General features: G+C 45.2%; 1 protein-coding gene across 4 annotated transcripts; it reads right to left on the reverse strand.

Annotated features, from left to right (window-relative positions):
- Positions 1 to 333: 333 nt before the first annotated feature.
- Positions 334 to 18,379, reverse strand: tymp (thymidine phosphorylase). 4 transcript variants are annotated; one of them, XM_061714298.1, is made up of 10 exons: positions 18,111 to 18,379; positions 12,640 to 12,763; positions 11,394 to 11,596; positions 10,601 to 10,699; positions 8,961 to 9,090; positions 8,771 to 8,889; positions 8,375 to 8,537; positions 7,279 to 7,503; positions 849 to 989; positions 334 to 663 (listed from the first exon to the last, which is right to left on the reverse strand). In XM_061714298.1, the coding sequence occupies exons 2-10, from the start codon at positions 12,755 to 12,757 to the stop codon at positions 506 to 508; spliced, it is 1,356 nt and encodes a 451-aa protein (XP_061570282.1). In that variant the 5' UTR covers positions 12,758 to 12,763; positions 18,111 to 18,379; the 3' UTR covers positions 334 to 505. The 4 variants fall into 4 exon arrangements, with proteins under 4 accessions (XP_061570282.1, XP_061570280.1, XP_061570279.1 ...); XM_061714296.1 differs by having other exon boundaries at positions 18,078 to 18,379; XM_061714295.1 differs by having other exon boundaries at positions 18,045 to 18,379.
- Between the last annotated feature and the right edge of the window lie 780 nt (positions 18,380 to 19,159).

Raw genomic sequence — 19,159 nt, forward strand, 5'->3', positions numbered from 1 at the left:
TGATCAGGTTCATTGATAAACTCTGATCAGGTTCATTGATAAACTCTGATCAGGTTCATTGATAAACTCTGATCAGGTTCATTGATAAACTCTGATCAGGTTCATTGATAAACTCTGATCAGGTTCATTGATAAACTGATCAGGTTCATTGATAAACTCTGATCAGGTTCATTGATAAACTGATCAGGTTCATTGATAAACTGATCAGGTTCATTGATAAACTGATCAGGTTCATTGATAAACTCTGATCAGGTTCATTGATAAACTCTGATCAGGTTCATTGATAATCCTCTGATCAGATTCATTGATAATCCTCTGATCAGGTTCATTGATAAACTCTGATCAGGTTCATTGATAAACTGATCAGGTTCATTGATAAACTCTGATCAGGTTCATTGATAAACTCTGATCAGGTTCATTGATAAACTCTGATCAGGTTCATTGATAAACACTGATCAGGTTCATTGATAAACTGATCAGGTTCATTGATCTTCAGCTCCAGGATTTAGGGATCTGTAATCAGCAGTTCTGCCACCAGAGGCTGCCGGGCCGGCTTGTTCCGGGCCGGCATGTTCGGCCCCAGAACCAGAACTTTCCTCAGCTGGTCCGACTGCTCTGGACTCGGACCCGGGTCGTCGTAGTGAAGTCTGAGCCAGGGGGAACCTGGAAAACACACCAGTCAGTACCGGTACCGGTACTGGTACCATCATCACACCCGTCAGTACCGGTACTGGTACTGGTACTGGTACCGGTACCAGTACCGGTACTGGTACTGGTACTGGTACTGGTACCATCATCACACCTGTCAGGTACCATCACCTTCATCATCATCACGGTTCCGGTCTCACCTTTCTGGACCGGGTCACCCAGCGACACCAGAAGCTCCGCCCCCACGCTGTGATTGACAGGCTCGTTAGCCTTGGACCGGCCCGCCCCCAGTTTCTGCAGAACCTGAGCCAGAACCAGACCGTCCAGGTCCAGGACCAGACCTGGACAGAGAGACGGGTCAGAACCAGAACCAGGGTTTTTCTCTAAGTCGCTCCATTGGCTACCTGTAAAATTCAGAATCCAATTTAAAATGTTATTACTTGCGTATAAAGCCCAAAACGGCTTAGCTCCGCAGTATTTACAAGACCTGATAGTGCCTTATGTTCCTGGCAGAGCTCTCCGCTCTCAGAGTGCAGGTTTACTCGTAGTTCCTAGAGTATCTAAATGTAGATTTGGAGGGCGGGCGTTCTGCTATCAGGCACCATTACTATGGAACCAACTTCCAATCTGGGTTAAGGAGGCTGACACCACCTCCACCTTTAAAACTAAACTTAAAACCTTTCTGTTTAGTAAAGCCTATAGTTAGTGTTTAGTAAACCTCTAGCTGGTGTTGGTAAATCTCTAGGTAGTGTAAACTCTAGTGTGTTAGAGTCAGTAGTCATAGTTGCAGCTATAGAACAAGACTATAATAGTTAGTCTCAAATATAGCTTGGTGGTAGATATGCTGCTATAGGCCTATGCTGCAGGGGGGACCGACATGATCCAAAACGTACGAAAAAACGTACGAAAAAAATGTACGAAAAAACGTACGACAAAACGTACGAAAAAAAACGTACGAAAAAATGTACGAATAAATGTACAAAAAACGTACGAAAAAATGTACGAAAAACTTACAAAAAAACGTACGAAAAAAACGTACGAAAAACTTACAAAAAAACGTACGAAAAAAACGTACGAAAAAAATTACGAAAAATCGTATGAAAAGACGTACGAAAAAACGCAAGAAAAATCATACGAAAAAACGTACGAAAAAAATACGAAAAAAGCTAAAAAAAAAACGTACGAAAAAACGTACGAAAAAAACGTACGAAAAAACGTACGAAAAAATGTACGAAAAAAAACGTACGAAAAAACATACGAAAAAAATGTACGAAAAAACGTACGAAAAAACGTACGAAAAAACGTACGAAAAAAAACTTTAGAAAAAATGTACGAAAAAAACGTACCAAAAAACGTACGAAAAACGTACAAAAAGACGTACGAAAAAAAGTACGAAAAAACGCAAGAAAAATCGTACAAAAAAACGTACGAAAAGACGCACGAAAAAACGTACGATAAAAAAAATACGAAAAAACGTACAAAAAAACGTACAAAAACACATACCGAAAAAAACATACCGGAAAAAAAAACGTACGAAAAAAAGTACGAAAAAACGCACGAAAAAACGTACGAAAAAACGTACAAAAAAAAAACGTACGAAAAAAAACCTACGAAAAAAACTAAAAAAAAAACGTACGAAAAAACGTACGAAAAAAACGTACGAAAAAACGTACGGAAAAATGTACGAAAAAAAACGTACGAAAAAACTAACTAACGCATGCTATCAGGCACCATTACTATGGAACCAACTTCCAATCTGGGTTAAGGAGGCTGACACCACCTCCACCTTTAAAACTAAACTTAAAACCTTTCTGTTTAGTAAAGCCTATAGTTAGTGTTTAGTAAACCTCTAGCTGGTGTTGGTAAATCTCTAGGTAGTGTAAACTCTAGTGTGTTAGAGTCAGTAGTCATAGTTGCAGCTATAGAACAAGACTATAATAGTTAGTCTCAAATATAGCTTGGTGGTAGATATGCTGCTATAGGCTTATGCTGCAGGGGGGGACATGATCCAAAACGTACGAAAAAACGTACGAAAAAACGTACGAAAAAACGTACGGAAAAACCCACGAAAAAACGTACGAAAAAAAGTACGAAAAAACGTACGAAAAAACGTACGAAAAATCGTACGAAAAAAACGTACGAAAAAACGTACGAAAAAAAATACGAAAAAACGTACGAAAAAACGTACGAAAAAAAACGTACAAAAAAAACCGTACAAAAAAACGTACGAAAAAAACTAACGAAAACGTACGAAAAAACGTACGAAAAAAACATGAAAAAAAACGTACAAAAAAACTTACAAAAAGATGTATGAAAAAAAAAGTATGAAAAAACGCAAGAAAAATCGTATGAAAAAACGTAAAAAAAAAACGTACGAAAAAACGTATGAAAAAACTTACAAAAAGAACATACGAAAAAAAACGTACAAAAAGAACATACGAAAAAAAACGTACAAAAAGAACATACGAAAAAAAACGTACGAAAAAAAAACGTACGAAAAAACGTACGAAAAAACGCATGCTATCAGGCACCATTACTATGGAACCAACTTCCAATCTGGGTTAAGGAGGCTGACACCACCTCCACCTTTAAAACTAAACTTAAAACCTTTCTGTTTAGTAAAGCCTATAGTTAGTGTTTAGTAAACCTCTAGCTGGTGTTGGTAAATCTCTAGGTAGTGTAAACTCTAGTGTGTTAGAGTCAGTAGTCATAGTTGCAGCTATAGAACAAGACTATAATAGTTAGTCTCAAATATAGCTTGGTGGTAGATATGCTGCTATAGGCCTATGCTGCAGGGGGCACCGACATGATCCAAAACGTACGAAAAAACGTACGAATAAACGTACGAAAAAAACGCACGGAGAAACGTACGATAAAAAAAACGTACGAAAAAACGTACAAAAAAACGTACAAAAAAACATACCGAAAAAAAAACGTACGAAAAAAAGTACGAAAAAACGCACGAAAAAACGTACGAAAAAACGTACGGAAAAAAATTTACGAAAAAACGTACGAAAAAACGTACGAAAAAACGTACGAAAAATCGTACGAAAAAAACGTACGACATAACGTACGAAAAAACGCACGAAAAAACGTACGAAAAAAATGTACAAAAAAACGCACGAAAAAACGTACGAAAAGAAATGTACGAAAAAACGTACGAAAAAAAAGGTACAAAAAAACGTACGAAAAAAAACGTACGAAAAAACGTACGAGAAAAACGTACGAAAAAAAACGTACGAAAAAACGTACGAAAAAAAAGTACGAAAAAAAAACGTACGAAAAAACGCATGCTATCAGGCACCATGGAACCAACTTCCAATCTGGGTTAAGGAGGCTGACACCACCTCCACCTTTAAAACTAAACTTAAAACCTTTCTGTTTAGTAAAGCCTATAGTTAGTGTTTAGTAAACCTCTAGCTGGTGTTGGTAAATCTCTAGGTAGTGTAAACTCTAGTGTGTCAGAGTCAGTAGTCATAGTTGCAGCTATAGAACAAGACTATAATAGTTAGTCTCAAATATAGCTTGGTGGTAGATATGCTGCTATAGGCCTATGCTGCAGGGGGACCGACATGATCCGCTGGGCGGTGCCTCTCACCCTTCTTCTCCTCTCCTCTTCCCTTCCTCTCTTCTCCATTTCCATTTTTATTTATTATAAGTATCTCATAGCTATCACTTTTGTCTTGTCTTTTTTCTTCTCTTTTGTACATGGTGCAGCATCCTCTGCTGGTGGAGAAGAGCATCTCTGAATGCACAACACCGGATCCTGCAGCGTGGGAGTGAGAGGGGCAGGATAACGGCCCGGTCAGGCGGGGGAGAGGTTTGTCCGTCAAGACTCCTCTCCCTGGCCCTGCCCCTTCTCAACCTTTCCCCGAACCTGCAGGAGTTTTACCGTCTGCAGGAGTTTTACCGTCTGCAGGTGTTTTACCGTCTGCAGGAGTTTTACCGTCTGCAGGAGTTTTACCGTCTGCAGGAGTTTTACCGTCTGCAGGTGTTTTACCGTCTGCAGGAGTTTTACCGTCTGCAGGAGTTTTACCGTCTGCAGGTGTTTTACCGTCTGCAGGAGTTTTACCGTCTGCAGGAGTTTTACCGTCTGCAGGAGTTTTACCGTCTGCAGGAGTTTTACCGTGTGCAGGAGTTTTACCGTCTGCAGGAGTTTTACCGTCTGCAGGAGTTTTTCTGCAGGTGTTTTGGAGTTTTACCGTCTGCAGGAGTTTTACCGTCTGCAGGAGTTTTACCGTCTGCAGGTGTTTTACCGTCTACAGGAGTTTTACCGTCCGCAGGAGTTTTACCGTCTGCAGGAGTTTTACCGTCTGCAGGAGTTTTACCGTCTGCAGGAGTTTTACCGTCTGCAGGTGTTTTACCGTCTGCAGGTGTTTTACCGTCTGCAGGAGTTTTACCGTCTGCAGGAGTTTTACCGTTTGCAGGAGTTTTACCGTCTGCAGGTGTTTTACCGTCTGCAGGAGTTTTACCGTCTGCAGGAGTTTTACCGTCTGTAGGAGTTTTACCGTCTGCAGGAGTTTTACAGTCTGCAGGAGTTTTACCGTCTGCAGGTGTTTTACCGTCTGCATGTGTTTTACCATCTGCGGGAGTTTTACCGTCTGCGGGAGTTTTACCGTCTGCGGGAGTTTTACCGTCTGCGGGAGTTTTACCGTCTGCAGGAGTTTTACCGTCTGCAGGAGTTTTACCGTCTGCAGGAGTTTTACCGTCTGCAGGAGTTTTACCGTCTGCAGGTGTTTTACCGTCTGCAGGTGTTTTACCGTCTGCAGGAGTTTTACCGTCTGCAGGAGTTTTACCGTCTGCAGGTGTTTTACCGTCTGCAGGTGTTTTACCGTCTGCAGGAGTTTTACCGTCTGCAGGTGTTTCACCGTCTGCAGGAGTTTTACCGTCTGCAGGAGTTTTACCGTCTGCAGGAGTTTTACCATCTGCAGGAGTTTTACCGTCTGCAGGTGTTTTACCGTCTGCAGGAGTTTTACCGTCTGCAGGAGTTTTACCGTCTGCAGGAGTTTTACCATCTGCAGGAGTTTTACCGTCTGCAGGAGTTTTACCGTCTGCAGGAGTTTTACCGTCTGCAGGAGTTTTACCGTCTGCAGGTGTTTTACCGTCTGCAGGTGTTTTACCGTCTGCAGGTGTTTTACCGTCTGCAGGAGTTTTACCGTCTGCAGGTGTTTTACCGTCTGCAGGAGTTTTACCGTCTGCAGGTGTTTTACCGTCTGCAGGAGTTTTACCGTCTGCAGGTGTTTTACCGTCTGCAGGAGTTTTACCGTCTGCAGGGGTTTTACCGTCTGCAGGAGTTTTACCGTCTGCAGGTGTTTTACCGTCTGCAGGAGTTTTACCGTCTGCAGGAGTTTTACCGTCTGCAGGTGTTTTACCGTCTGCAGGAGTTTTACCGTCTGCAGGAGTTTTACCGTCTGCAGGGGTTTTACCGTCTGCAGGAGTTTTACCGTCTGCAGGGGTTTTACCGTCTGCAGGAGTTTTACCGTCTGCAGGTGTTTTACCGTCTGCAGGAGTTTTACCGTCTGCAGGAGTTTTACCGTCTGCAGGTGTTTTTCTGCAGGAGTTTTACCGTCTGCAGGAGTTTTACCGTCTGCAGGAGTTTTACCGTCTGCAGGAGTTTTACCGTCTGCAGGAGTTTTACCGTCTGCAGGAGTTTTACCGTCTGCAGGTGTTTTACCGTCTGCAGGTGTTTTACCGTCTGCAGGAGTTTTACCGTCTGCAGGTGTTTTACCGTCTGCAGGAGTTTTACCGTCTGCAGGTGTTTTACCGTCTGCAGGAGTTTTACCGTCTGCAGGAGTTTTACCGTCTGCAGGAGTTTTACCGTCTGCAGGAGTTTTACCGTCTGCAGGTGTTTTACCGTCTGCAGGTGTTTTACCGTCTGCAGGAGTTTTACCGTCTGCAGGAGTTTTACCGTCTGCAGGAGTTTTACCGTCTGCAGGTGTTTTACCGTCTGCAGGAGTTTTACCGTCTGCAGGTGTTTTACCGTCTGCAGGAGTTTTACTGCAGGAGTTTTACCGTCTGCAGGAGTTTTACCGTCTGCAGGAGTTTTACCGTCTGCAGGTGTTTTACCGTCTGCAGGTGTTTTACCGTCTGCAGGTGTTTTACCGTCTGCAGGTGTTTTACCGTCTGCAGGAGTTTTACCGTCTGCAGGAGTTTTACCGTCTGCAGGAGTTTTACCGTCTGCAGGAGTTTTACCGTCTGCAGGAGTTTTACCGTCTGCAGGAGTTTTACCGTCTGCAGGAGTTTTACCGTCTGCAGGTGTTTTTCTGCAGGAGTTTTACCGTCTGCAGGAGTTTTACCGTCTGCAGGAGTTTTACCGTCTGCAGGTGTTTTACCGTCTGCAGGAGTTTTACCGTCTGCAGGTGTTTTACCGTCTGCAGGAGTTTTACCGTCTGCAGGAGTTTTACCGTCTGCAGGAGTTTTACCGTCTGCAGGTGTTTTACCGTCTGCAGGAGTTTTACCGTCTGCAGGAGTTTTACCGTCTGCAGGAGTTTTACCGTCTGCAGGAGTTTTACCGTCTGCAGGTGTTTTACCGTCTGCAGGTGTTTTACCGTCTGCAGGAGTTTTACCGTCTGCAGGAGTTTTTCTGCAGGAGTTTTACCGTCTGCAGGTGTTTTTCTGCAGGAGTTTTACCGTCTGCCGGCGCCTGCAGCTCCACCTGATGCTTCGCCTTCTTCAGGACGGAGAAGTAATCGCTGGTGGAACACAGTGACCGAGCCGTCTGTGGTGCTACTCCCTGAGCCTTCATCATGTCCTCAAACCTGGACAGGGCGGCTCCACCAATCACAGCCTCAGAAATCTTCTTTCTGCCTTCTGATAGGTCGGAGGCCAAGCCAGTCTCCTTCAGCAGAATCCCCCCTGCACAAAAACACAAAGATAAAACAATAAAAGAAGAAAATAGAAGAAAAACATCTGTAGTGCAGCAACTGTTTCACGTCCTGAAGAAGTCACAAACCTAAAACTCTTCTAGCTGACATGAATTCATATGTTTAGTGACATTTATATCAAATAAAACCATTTTTATAACCTCAATGACACAGGTTTGACTAAATGTAGCAAAAGTCTCTAAACATTCCTCTTAAAAACGTCTAAAACATCTCTGTTCCTCAACAGGAACATCAGTCTTTCTCCAGCAGATGGTGAGAAGTTCCAGGGTGTTAACGTTCAAACTACAAGAACACGAATAGATTTGAGCCCCAAAAATGGAATATTTACCGTATCAGCCCGAATATAAGACAGTGTTTTATTGAAATCAGACTGAAAAAGTGTTGGTCGTCTAGACGTTACACCATCTCACCACTAGATGGAGCCAGAGATCTGTTAATGCTGAACTGAACTCCCCAGGACAAAGAAGAGAATTAGGGAGGAGAAAAATATTTGAGAGGGGAAGATTGTTTTTTATTGTGCACTTCGAGAAAAAAGTTGAAATGTCAAGAAAAAAGTCGAAAATTTTGTGAATAAATCGAAATTTTGCCTTTTTTCTCAACATTTCAACTTTATTCTCAAAATTGTACCTCAACATTCATCTCGACATTTCGACTTTTTTCTTGAAGTGCATCATGAAAAAAAAACTTCCTCCTCTAAAATATTATTTTTATTTTTCTCCTGCCTGGCCCTAATACTTTTCTGTACAAAACGAACCCCCGTAACGAAGAAGAAAAATAAAAATAGCGGTAAGAAAGAAAAGAGAAGAAAGTAAGAGATGTTTCTAACTGGTTGCCGTGGTTACCGAGGGTGGAGACCAGCTCCATCAGGTCGTCCGGTCCGTTCCCCTTCAGCGTCTCCAGAGACTCAATCACCTCCAGACTGTTGCCCACGCAGCGTCCGATCGTAGCGTCCATGCGGCTGAGCGCGGCGGCGGTGCGGATGCCCAGACGGTTTCCTGCTTCCACCTGAAACCAAACCGTCAACGTTTCAGTCCGTTTAACCGTTTCCTGCTTCCACCTGAAACCAAACCGTCAACGTTTCAATCGTCCTAACGATTTAACCGTTTCCTGCTTCCACCTGAAACCCAGGTTTAGTGAGAGGTTTGATTCCGTCAGCAGGACCGTGGAGCTCAGAAACATCTGTTGGTGCAGGTTTTTCAGGAACATCTGTTGGTGCAGGTTTTCCAAGAACAACTCACTAGACGCTTTGCTAGCTCTTTAGCGCTCTGCAGATCCTTGTAGAGAGCGGCCCGTCCAAACTTCACGTCCAGAACCAGAGCTGACAGAGATTCGGCTCCTTTCTTAGAGATGATGGAACCTGGAACCACAACAGACCGGGTTCAGGTGCTGGTCCTGCTGTCAACCCTAACCCTAACCCTAACCCATTACCGGTAATGAGCGGCAGGCTGTCCACGGTGCTGGTGGCGTCCCTCAGGGCGTACAGGACCCGGTCTGCAGGAACCAGCGTCTCCGTCTGACCCACGATGCAGCAGCCGACGGAGTCCAGGATGTCCAGAACCTGAACCAGGTTAGGGTTAGGGTTAGATGTCCAGAACCTGAACCAGGTTAGGGTTAGGGTTAGATGTCCAGAACCTGGACCAGGTTAGGGTTAGATCAGAATCAGAATCAGAATCAGAAAAAGCTTTATTGCCAGGTCAGACATAAATCAGACGAGAGAACTTGACTCCGGTTCACACCGATGGCTCCGTTTATACGGACGCAATTTTTAGAGGAAGGATGACACTGGGATGGAGGAGGAGGGAGAAAAATAATCTTCACACTGTGTATTAATACCTAGTGTCAAGGTGCAAAAAAACACCTCAGCACAGAAAAGCAACATAGAAAACAACATCATAACTTGCATGGGTATGGGGGGTGGGCAAGTCGGGGGGGGGGGGTCCCGGCAAAGTTCATCCAAGTGAGGGGTGCGGCCTTCGTGGCGCTGGAACCCGGTGACCGTGTCAGGGGGGCTGATAAGAGGGGAGCCAGGGAAGGCGTTGAAGATGGGGGGGTGGTTATCAGTAAGTGTGTGTGAGCGGTGAGTCTGTGAAAACCCAGAGCTGCTCTCAGCCATTGTCCTTGATGTTATCAGACGGCTCGGTACAGTTCTGAAACAGGTCCACAGATGTTCCTGAGAGGGGAGGGTTAGTGGGGGCAGAGTCACCTTGTTTACATTCCACCAGGGAGATTGTGACCAGAGTGATCGGCCAAAAACCGCCCTGTCAAGACCAGATTATAGAATCAACAATTGTATTGAAAGAAAGGAACCAGGCAGACTCCAGTAATCTTCCGTCTGCCTTTAGTCTCTGGTTCATCAATGGCGACTCCAAACAGACGAATTTGTGATCAATTCCCGCCAAGCCGAGCTTCCAACTTCTCCAAGGTCTTATCCATCTTGCCAATGAGCTCAAAGACCGCCGGTAGTCTACGATTCTGTTCAAGAATCACATCCAGCTTACGGCTTTGCTCCCCCAGCGTTAAAGTCTGAGTGTTGATCACCTTGCTTGATCCTTCAGCCACGTCCGGCAGCTCTGAAAGAGCCAGAACAGCTGTCGACCACTTACGCGTTTGTTGATAGACCAGGAAAATCCCCACTCCAATTAGAAGAAATCCTGCTATCATAAATCCAATTATGAAGCATCTTCAACGTCCTCGACGGACATAATCTTGAGACACAACGGTTTCCAATGTTTCCAGGAATCCATTGTGTATCCGGAATAAAAAGTCCCATCGGGGCAGGAGGGCTCCCTTACCCCCTGACTTCTCCTCGCAAAAATGTGGTCAATTGTGCTGAGAGACCAGTTAATCAATTCCATGATTGTAGAGTTTGGGAGGAGTGAAAAGAAGAGACTCTGAAGACGAGACAGGACAAAAGCAGTAGCAGGGCAGATAGAGAAGGAGAGGAGCAGAAAAGCGTCCGCCTTCGCCGAGAGCCGGAAGAAGAAATGTAGTAGATGTAGATGTCCAGAACCCGGACCAGGTTAGGGTTGGGGTTTGGTCATTAGGGTTAGGGTTTACAGAAACGTTACCTGTTCTGCCGACTGGTAGATATTGAATCCTGGGATGGATTCCAGTTTATCCAGAGTTCCTCCGGTGTGAGCTAAGCCCCGCCCACTGATCATCGGCACCTGACAAACACAGGTGTCACTAGTTAGGCCCCGCCCACTGATCACCTGACAAACACAGGTGTCATTCATCATCCATCCATCCATCCATCCATCCATCCATCCATCCATCCATCCATCCATCCATCCATCCATCCATCCATCCATCCATCCATCTGTTAGGATTTCATGAAATTGTTAAATGCTCAAAGAATTTATAACACTGGTGGGCTCTCTCTTTATATTCAAAGTAACCTGGTTACTTTGAATACCTGGTGATACGGGTAGACTAGATTAGATTAGAGGCTGAATACAATACACGTACCATTGTTGAAGAGGAGACATTGGGGGGAAATAGGTGGTTTAGCATCGGGGGGTCTCGTCTGTGTTCTGGGTGGGCACCCCAGGTGAGAGAAATAACAAAGGAGATGGAAGTGACACGTTCCGGGGTCTTTCCTGTAGCTGGCTCCACCAATGAAATTAATTTGCAAAGAACACCCCCCTTTTTAGTATAAAAAGGAACTGGATCGATGACCAGGTGCATTTCTCTCTTACCCACCGTGGTCTGAGAGAAGTGAACCTCCGGCCGGAAAACCTTGTACTTGACATGTTAAAAGCTTGTATTAACCTGTGATTCCATTCCAATAGTTTTATTTTGGTTCGCCAGACAAAAGAACATCCATCCATCCATCCATCTTGGTTCCAGAGTATTTCCTACCTTACATCCACAGGCGGCCAGCGCCGGCGCCAGCACCAGACTAACTTTATCCCCCACCCCCCCCGTGGAGTGTTTATCCACCACCAGCCCCCTCCACTTCTCCGGCCATGACATCACTTCCCCCGATGACATCATCTCCCTGGTCAGGGTGGTAATCTCCGTGGAAACCATCCCTTTCAGCCAGATAGCCATCAGCATGGCTCCTGGAGGAGAGAGGAGACCACATGAAGGGTTAGCAGAGCTGGTAGGGTTAGGGTTAGGGTTAGAGTTGGACTCTCACCTGTCTGACAGTCCTGGATGGTTTTAGAGGGTTACAGTTAGGGTTAGGTTAAGGTTAGGTTTAGGGATAGGGTTAGTGAGGGTTAGGGTTAGTGAGGGTTAGGGTTAGGGTTAGGGTTAGGGTTAGTGAGGGTTAGGATTACGGTTAGGGTTAGTGAGGGTTAGGGTTAGGGTTAGGTTAAGGCAGTGGTTCCCAAACTGGGGTGCGCATCCCCTAGGGAGGGCGCAGCACTATTGCAGGGGGGGGGGCGCGGCGAGGTTGGAAGGTATTGCCTTTAATACATATGTGCAGTGAGAGAGAGACAGGAAATAGAAATAGGGGGAAGAGCGAAGGAGAATGACATGAAATAATGGTCTGGCCGGCGGGACCTGCTGCTTCAGGAATCTGACCGGGGACCTGCTGCTTCAGGAATCTAACCGGGGACCTGCTGCTTCAGGCCCCACAACTACCTGGTGCTACTGGAAGGAAGATGCAAGTAGAACAAATGTTCACATTTTGGCTCCTGTTGTTGTTTCAATCTCTGTCAGGTTGAAAATCTATTTTTACAGAGATGGACAGTTTTTTTGCACATATGTTCTATATATGTGTGTGTGTGTGTGTGTGTGTGTGTGTGTGTGTGTGTGTGTGTGTGTGTGTGTGTGTGTGTGTGTGTGTGTGTGTGTGTCTTGGGGTCGGGGGGGGGGCTCGAAAATTCTGTTACATACAAAAGGGGGGCCTGGCAAAAAAAGTTTGGGAACCACTGGGTTAAGGTTAGGGTTAGGGTTAGTGAGGGTTAGGGTTAGGGTTGGACTCTCACCTGTCTGACAGTCCTGGATGGTTTTAGAGGGTTACAGTTAGGGTTAGGTTAAGGTTAGGGTTAGGGTTAGGGTTAGTGAGGGTTAGGGTTAGGATTAGGGTTAGGGTTAGTGAGGGTTAAGGTTAGGGTTAGGGTTAGTGAGGGTTAGGGTTAGGGTTGGACTCTCTCACCTGTCTGACAGTCCTGGATGGTTTTAGAAGCCACAGCCCTGATGAAGAACCGGATCTCTTCATCACTCAGCTCTTCTCCATCTCTCTTCTTTCTGATCAGGTCTGGGATGGACAGCATGGTGGTCTGGAAGGAAGGAAGGGTTAGCGTTAGCATGGTGGTCTGGAAGGAAGGAAGGGTTAGCGTTAGCATGGTGGTCTGGAAGGAAGGAAGGGTTAGCGTTAGCATGGTGGTCTGGAAGGAAGGGTTAGCGTTAGCATGGTGGTCTGGAAGGAAGGAAGGGTTAGCGTTAGCATGGTGGTCTGGAAGGAAGGAAGGGTTAGCGTTAGCATGGGGGTCTGGAAGGAAGGAAGGGTTAGCGTTAGCATGGTGGTCTGGAAGGAAGGAAGGGTTAGCGTTAGCATGGTGGTCTGGAAGGAAGGAAGGGTTAGCGTTAGCATGGTGGTCTGGAAGGAAGGAAGGGTTAGCGTTAGCATGGTGGTCTGGAAGGAAGGAAGGGTTAGCGTTAGCATGGTGGTCTGGAAGGAAGGAAGGGTTAGCGTTAGCATGGTGGTCTGGAAGGAAGGAAGGGAGGGTTAGGGTTAGGAATTCTCTCTGCTATCGTTGTGGCTCTCAGGCGATGAACTGTTTAATGAAACAAACACATTTAAGACCGAATCAGCAGCTCAAAATCTGATCTGGGTGATTGAAAACAGATGATTCCATAGACATGACTAGGTATCGGTGCTATTGGTGATCAGATACAGGTATTGAATATGGGAGACTGGAACATGCTCATCTAAATTCACTTTTCATAAGTTAGCTGTTTTAGTTTGCCGACTCCCCTTATGCTAACCTGTGGTAGGGTTAGGGTTAGGGTTAGTGAGGGTTAGGTTTAGTGAGGGTTAGGGTTAGGTTAGGGTTAGTGAGGGTTAGGGTTAGTGTTAGGGTTAGTGAGGGTTAGGTGAGGGTTAGGGTTAGTGAGGATTAGGGTTAGGGTTAGTGAGGGTTAGGGTTAGGGTTAGTGAGGATTAGGGTTAGGGTTAGTGAGGGTTAGGGTTAGGTTAGGGTTAGGTTAGGGTTAGGGGGTTAGGGTTAGGGACCAACAGCAGATTTATTCTAGATACTATGTTGTCCAGGATAAATGCCCTTGGTTGGTTTTTAAATGTTTTAAAACCTCCACAATCTCTTTAATAACTGACAAACTAAACACCATATACATTCACTGAATGAAGATTATGCAAATAAAATACACATTTCTCACTAGAAACATTATTAAAATGTATTTTAATGCCGAAACAATGTTAAAATATTGCATTTTCCAACAAAAATAAAATGTTTCAACTCCTGACACCATGTTACTATAAGGTTAACTATCTTAAAATAACGAGATAGAGAGAGTTTACCACGTCCATAGCAACAGTAACCATGACCACACATCCGGGTCCCTACACACTAACAACCAGCCCCCTGATTGGCTGAGACGTACCAAGCTTATACTGTAACAGGTTGGGTTAAGTTTACGTCCTGTGTTGAGGATTCCCGCTCGTCACTCTGATGTAGAGGGAATGCCCAGAGGGAATTCCCTGCAACTGGTTTTATCTGCAGAGGAGCAGCCGTTCATAGACGTCACATCTGACTCCATGTTTATTTTTTTTATTTATTTATTTCTCAGGACAATGCACATTGATGAACATATATACATATATACATATATAAACATATATACATATGTAAATGTGCCAGATTGTAGCACAAGGCTAGTTTCCATCTGTAGTCCGATATAAGCAGGTAAGGTGTTAAAAGCAGAAAAGGTAAAAATGCAATAAGAAAAAGAAAACAGAAACAAAGACAAGTACAATGCGTAAGATGAGAATGATAAAAAACAGTGAGTAGGTAGGAGGAGGCCCAAACACACATTAGGTGTGTGTACACATTTGTCGACCTCTGAGCCACATTTTTATCTGGTTTTTAAAAGTTGTTAAAGAGGGGTATTCCCTTATGTGTACAGGTATAGAAAACCCTTTATGGATAGTGCGTTATGGCTAAAAGCAGTTTTTCTGAACGGAGCCTCTACGTCTCTGTTGGACACTGCTCCAGTGACTCACGACTGTCGGGATTTAAAACGTTCCTGGAGGCAAGGTGGTGCCAGGCCATGTAGGGTTTTATACATTACACAACTGTATGAGAATTTGCAGAACTTGTCGAAGCTTAATAGATTGTATTTGTCCAAGATGTTGCAATGATGGTATGAGATAGGTTTTTTATCTAGGATTTTGAATTCTTTTTTATATAAAACCTCCACTGGCTTGAGTGTGGTAGGCCCCATGTTGAGACTAAGTTGCAATATCCACCGTTAGGACAAAGAGCTGTGCACATTCTCCTTCCCTTTGCAACATGTTACTGGTTTAGACGGTTTCTCTGCTGGTTTCTCTGCTGGTTTCTCTGCTGGTTTCTCTCTGGTTTCTGGTTTCAGATAAAACAGAGGTTATCATTCTTGGTCCAGAGCATCTTAGGAAGGGATTAGATGGTGTTGCGATGGCTTCCAGTGCAACTGTGAGAAATCTTGGTGTTATTTTCGATCAGGATTTGTCGTTTAAACCATATGTCAATCAGGTTTGTAAAATAGCCTTTTTCCATCTCCGTAATATTGCAAAGATTAGGAAAATCCTCTCACAGAGTGATGCAGAAAAACTAGTTCATGCGTTTGTATCTTCTAGACTAGATTACTGTAATGTGTTGTTAGCAGGATGTCCAAGTAATTTGCTGAATAGGCTCCAGCTGATCCAGAATGCAGCAGCACGAGTGCTGACAGGAATCAGCAGGAGAGACCATGTCTCTCCAGTGTTAGCGTCGCTCCATTGGTTACCCGTAAAATTCAGAATCCAATTTAAAATTGTATTACTTGCGTATAAAGCCCAAAACGGCTTAGCTCCGCATTATTTACAAGACCTGATAGTGCCTTATGTTCCTGTCAGAGCTCTCCGCTCCCAGGGTGCAGGTTTACTCGTAGTTCCTAGAGTATCTAAATGTAGATTTGGAGGGCGGGCGTTCTGCTATCAGGCACCATTACTATGGAACCAACTTCCAATCTGGGTTAAGGAGGCTGACACCACCTCCACCTTTAAAACTAAACTTAAAACCTTTCTGTTTAGTAAAGCCTATAGTTAGTGTTTAGTAAACCTCTAGCTGGTGTTGGTAAATCTCTAGGTAGTGTAAACTTTAGTGTGTCAGAGTCGCTCCTGTGGTTTCTTGTGCTGGCCCCCCCTTCTCCTCCCTTTTCTCTCTTTTGTCCATGTTGCAGCATCCTTTGCCGGACACCGGAACCTGCAGGTGGTCGTGGGTGGCTTGTAGCTTGCATTACGGAGCACAAGTCTTTCCCCGACCCTGCACCCCAATCTGGGACTTGCTGATTGGGCCGGAGCTTCGGGAGCTGCGTGCTGGCCTGCGGTCCCCACCCCTGGTCATCCCGTTGCTGGCCCCCCCTTCTCCTCCCTTTTCTCTCTTTTGTCCTGCAGGTGGCCGTGGGTGGCTTGTAGCTTGCATTACGGAGCACAAGTCTTTTCCTGACCCTGCACCCCAACCTGGGACTTGCTGATTGGGCCGGAGCTTCGGGAGCTGTGTGCTGGCCTGCAGTCCCCACCCCCGGTCATCCCGTTGCTGCTTCCACCTGCCTGCTGTGCTGTTGCCGTCCCTGACCCACCAGTCTGGCCCTCGGCAGGAGGGTCCCCCCTTATGAGCCTGGTCCTGCTCAAGGTTTCTTCCCTCCTAAAGGGGAGTTTTTCCTTGCCACTGTTTGGCTTAAGGTTTTTCTCCCACTAGGGGAGTTTTTACCTGCCATTGTTTATGTAATAACTGCTCGGGGGTCATGTTCTGGGTATGGGTCTCTGTAAAGCGTCTAGAGACAACTCTGTTGTATTAGACGCTATATAAATAAAATTGAATTGAATTGAATTGAATTGGTTTCTCTGCTGGTTTCTCTGCTGGTTTCTCTGCTGGTTTCTCTGCTGGTTTCTCTGCTGGTTTCTCTGCTGGTTTCTCTGCTGGTTTCTCTGCTGGTTTCTCTGCTGGTTTCTCTGCTGGTTTCTCTGCTGGTTTCTCTGCTGGTTTCTCTGCTGGTTTCTCTGCTGGTTTCTCTGCTGGTTTCTGGTTTCTCTGCTGGTTTCTGGTTTCTCTGCTGGTTTCTCTGCTGGTTTCTCTGCTGGTTTCTCTGCTGGTTTCTCTGCTGGTTTCTCCGCTGGTTTCTCTGCTGGTTTCTCTGCTGGTTTCTCTGCTGGTTTCTGGTTTCTCTGCTGGTTTCTCTGCTGGTTTCTCTGCTGGTTTCTCTGCTGGTTTCTCTGCTGGTTTCTCTGCTGGTTTCTCTGCTGGTTTCTCTGCTGGTTTCTCTGCTGTTGCTGCTCTGAAAAACAAATACCCGTCCCGGCTCCGCGTCGAGCAGGAGCTGCTTCAAACCCCGTTTCCAAAAGTTGTGCATTGCAAAACATGCTCATTGTAGCCATTAATCGGCAGACTTGGCGTGCTCACTCAAAAAGGTTAAAAGTGTGTCACCGGGTGCCAGTCCAAAAAAACTTAATAAAAAATCTAAATCAAAAACCATCCTCGAAGGACAGCTGTAAGCTGAAACGCGTCCGATTTCCTGCTGCTGTGCAGTGATTTAAACCATATTAAAGTTTTGTACTTTAAGAGAGTGCTGTCGGATTTTGATTCATTGTAGCCATTGCACACATTACACAACCTGAACATCCTCCTCAAACCTGAACATCCTCCTCAAACCCAGGGATTCAGATTCAGGCTGGTGGTTTAGGACGAGTTTTACTCTCAGATCTAAAGTTTGTCCTGAGATGGAACCATCCCTAACCCTCACTGACCCTAACCCTAACCCTAACCCTCACTAACCCTAACCCTAACCTTCACTAACCCTAACCAGCCTCAGAACAATTCAGTGGATTCAGTCCTGGTGTCAACAACTGGAACTGAAGTACCAAGAAATAGACTTTCAAAATAAAAAGTTTGGTGCTCCAGCAGGTTACAAGGGAGTGTTGCATAACTTTCCCAGCAGAGAATGTGGAAGAATCAGTTTCTTCCAACTTTCGATATGACAGTCATTTTTTTTTTGTCTGGAATTTTTTTCAATCCAATATTCAAGTTTCATTAAATGTTTACATTTTTGTGTTGAGTTTGCATGGATTAACTGTTATTGTAGTGTTGAGCAAAGTACATGTATCATAATGATCCTTAATAGAGATAAAATATAATAATAAAGTACTTATTAACTTCTGTATCTTTTTTATAGGATTTTTATGACATCTGTATCAGCAGAAGTTACTAGAAACTGTTACTGTAGAGGTAAAAAGTACCACAATATACTATATTATATACTCACAATATACTATAAGAGTTCTGTGTTAGGGTTAAATAAACCGCTTACCTGATCGGCTGCGGTGGATCGATTCCTCAGCTCCTGATCGGCTCCGGTGGATCGATTCCTCAGCTCCTGATCGGCTCCGGTGGATCGATTCCTCTGCTCCTGATCGGCTGCGGTGGATCGATTCCTCAGCTCCTAACGCAGCAGACACAGGTCAACGGTGCAGCAGCCAATCAGGGCGCAGGGGGCGGGGCCTAAGGGTGCAGGGGGCGGGGCCTAAGGCCTGCTGGGACCAATCAGGACGCAGCTGTGGACAGAGACGCCGCAGTCAAGTCAAAGTCCAAGTTCATCTGTGTGTGTGTGTGTGTGTGTGTGTGTGTGTGTGTGTGTGTGTGTGTGTGTGTGTGTGTGTGTGTGTGTGTGTGTGTGTGTGTGTGTGTGTGTGTGTGTGTGTCTTCACTTTTCTATCTGCATTCTTTCTTTTCACGTGTCCATGTCTTGTTTTAGGGAGTTCTGGGAGTTTCTGGTGTCTATTTTCTTCATTTCAGGAGTTTTCTGGGTCTTAAAATTAAATCTCCGACTTGAAGCTGTTTTTTCTCTTAAATTTTCTCAATTACTTTACAATACTTTATATACATACATATATACATATATATGTATGTATGCTTATATAGATATCCTTATATCGTTTCTTCTGTCCTTCTTGGGTACGTTTCTCCTCCTTCAGTTGTCCGTACAGCTTTGCTTTGGCAGGCGGTTGTCAGGCATGCGTACAACATGGCCTGTCCATGGCAGGTGGTGGCAGATGATGGTTTTGCTGATGCTGGGGATGCTGGCCTCCTTCAGGACGCTGATGTTAGTCCGCCCGTCCTCCCAGCCGATCCTGAGGATCTTTCTGAGACATCGCTGTTGGTACCAGGACCTTCAGGTGTCTGCTGTAGATGGTCCGGCTACCGGTGGTACCAGGACCTTCAGGTGTCTGCTGTAGATGGTCCGGCTACCGGTGGTACCAGGACCTTCACATGTCTGCTGTAGATGGTCCGGCTATCGTGGTACCAGGACCTTCAGGTGTCTGCTGTAGATGGTCCGGCTATCGGTGGTACCAGGACCTTCACATGTCTGCTGTAGATGGTCCGGCTACCGGTGGTACCAGGACCTTCACATGTCTGCTGTAGATG

Source organism: Cololabis saira, chromosome 23, assembly GCF_033807715.1.
Source record: "Cololabis saira isolate AMF1-May2022 chromosome 23, fColSai1.1, whole genome shotgun sequence".
Classification (NCBI taxonomy): Eukaryota; Metazoa; Chordata; class Actinopteri; order Beloniformes; family Belonidae; genus Cololabis; species Cololabis saira.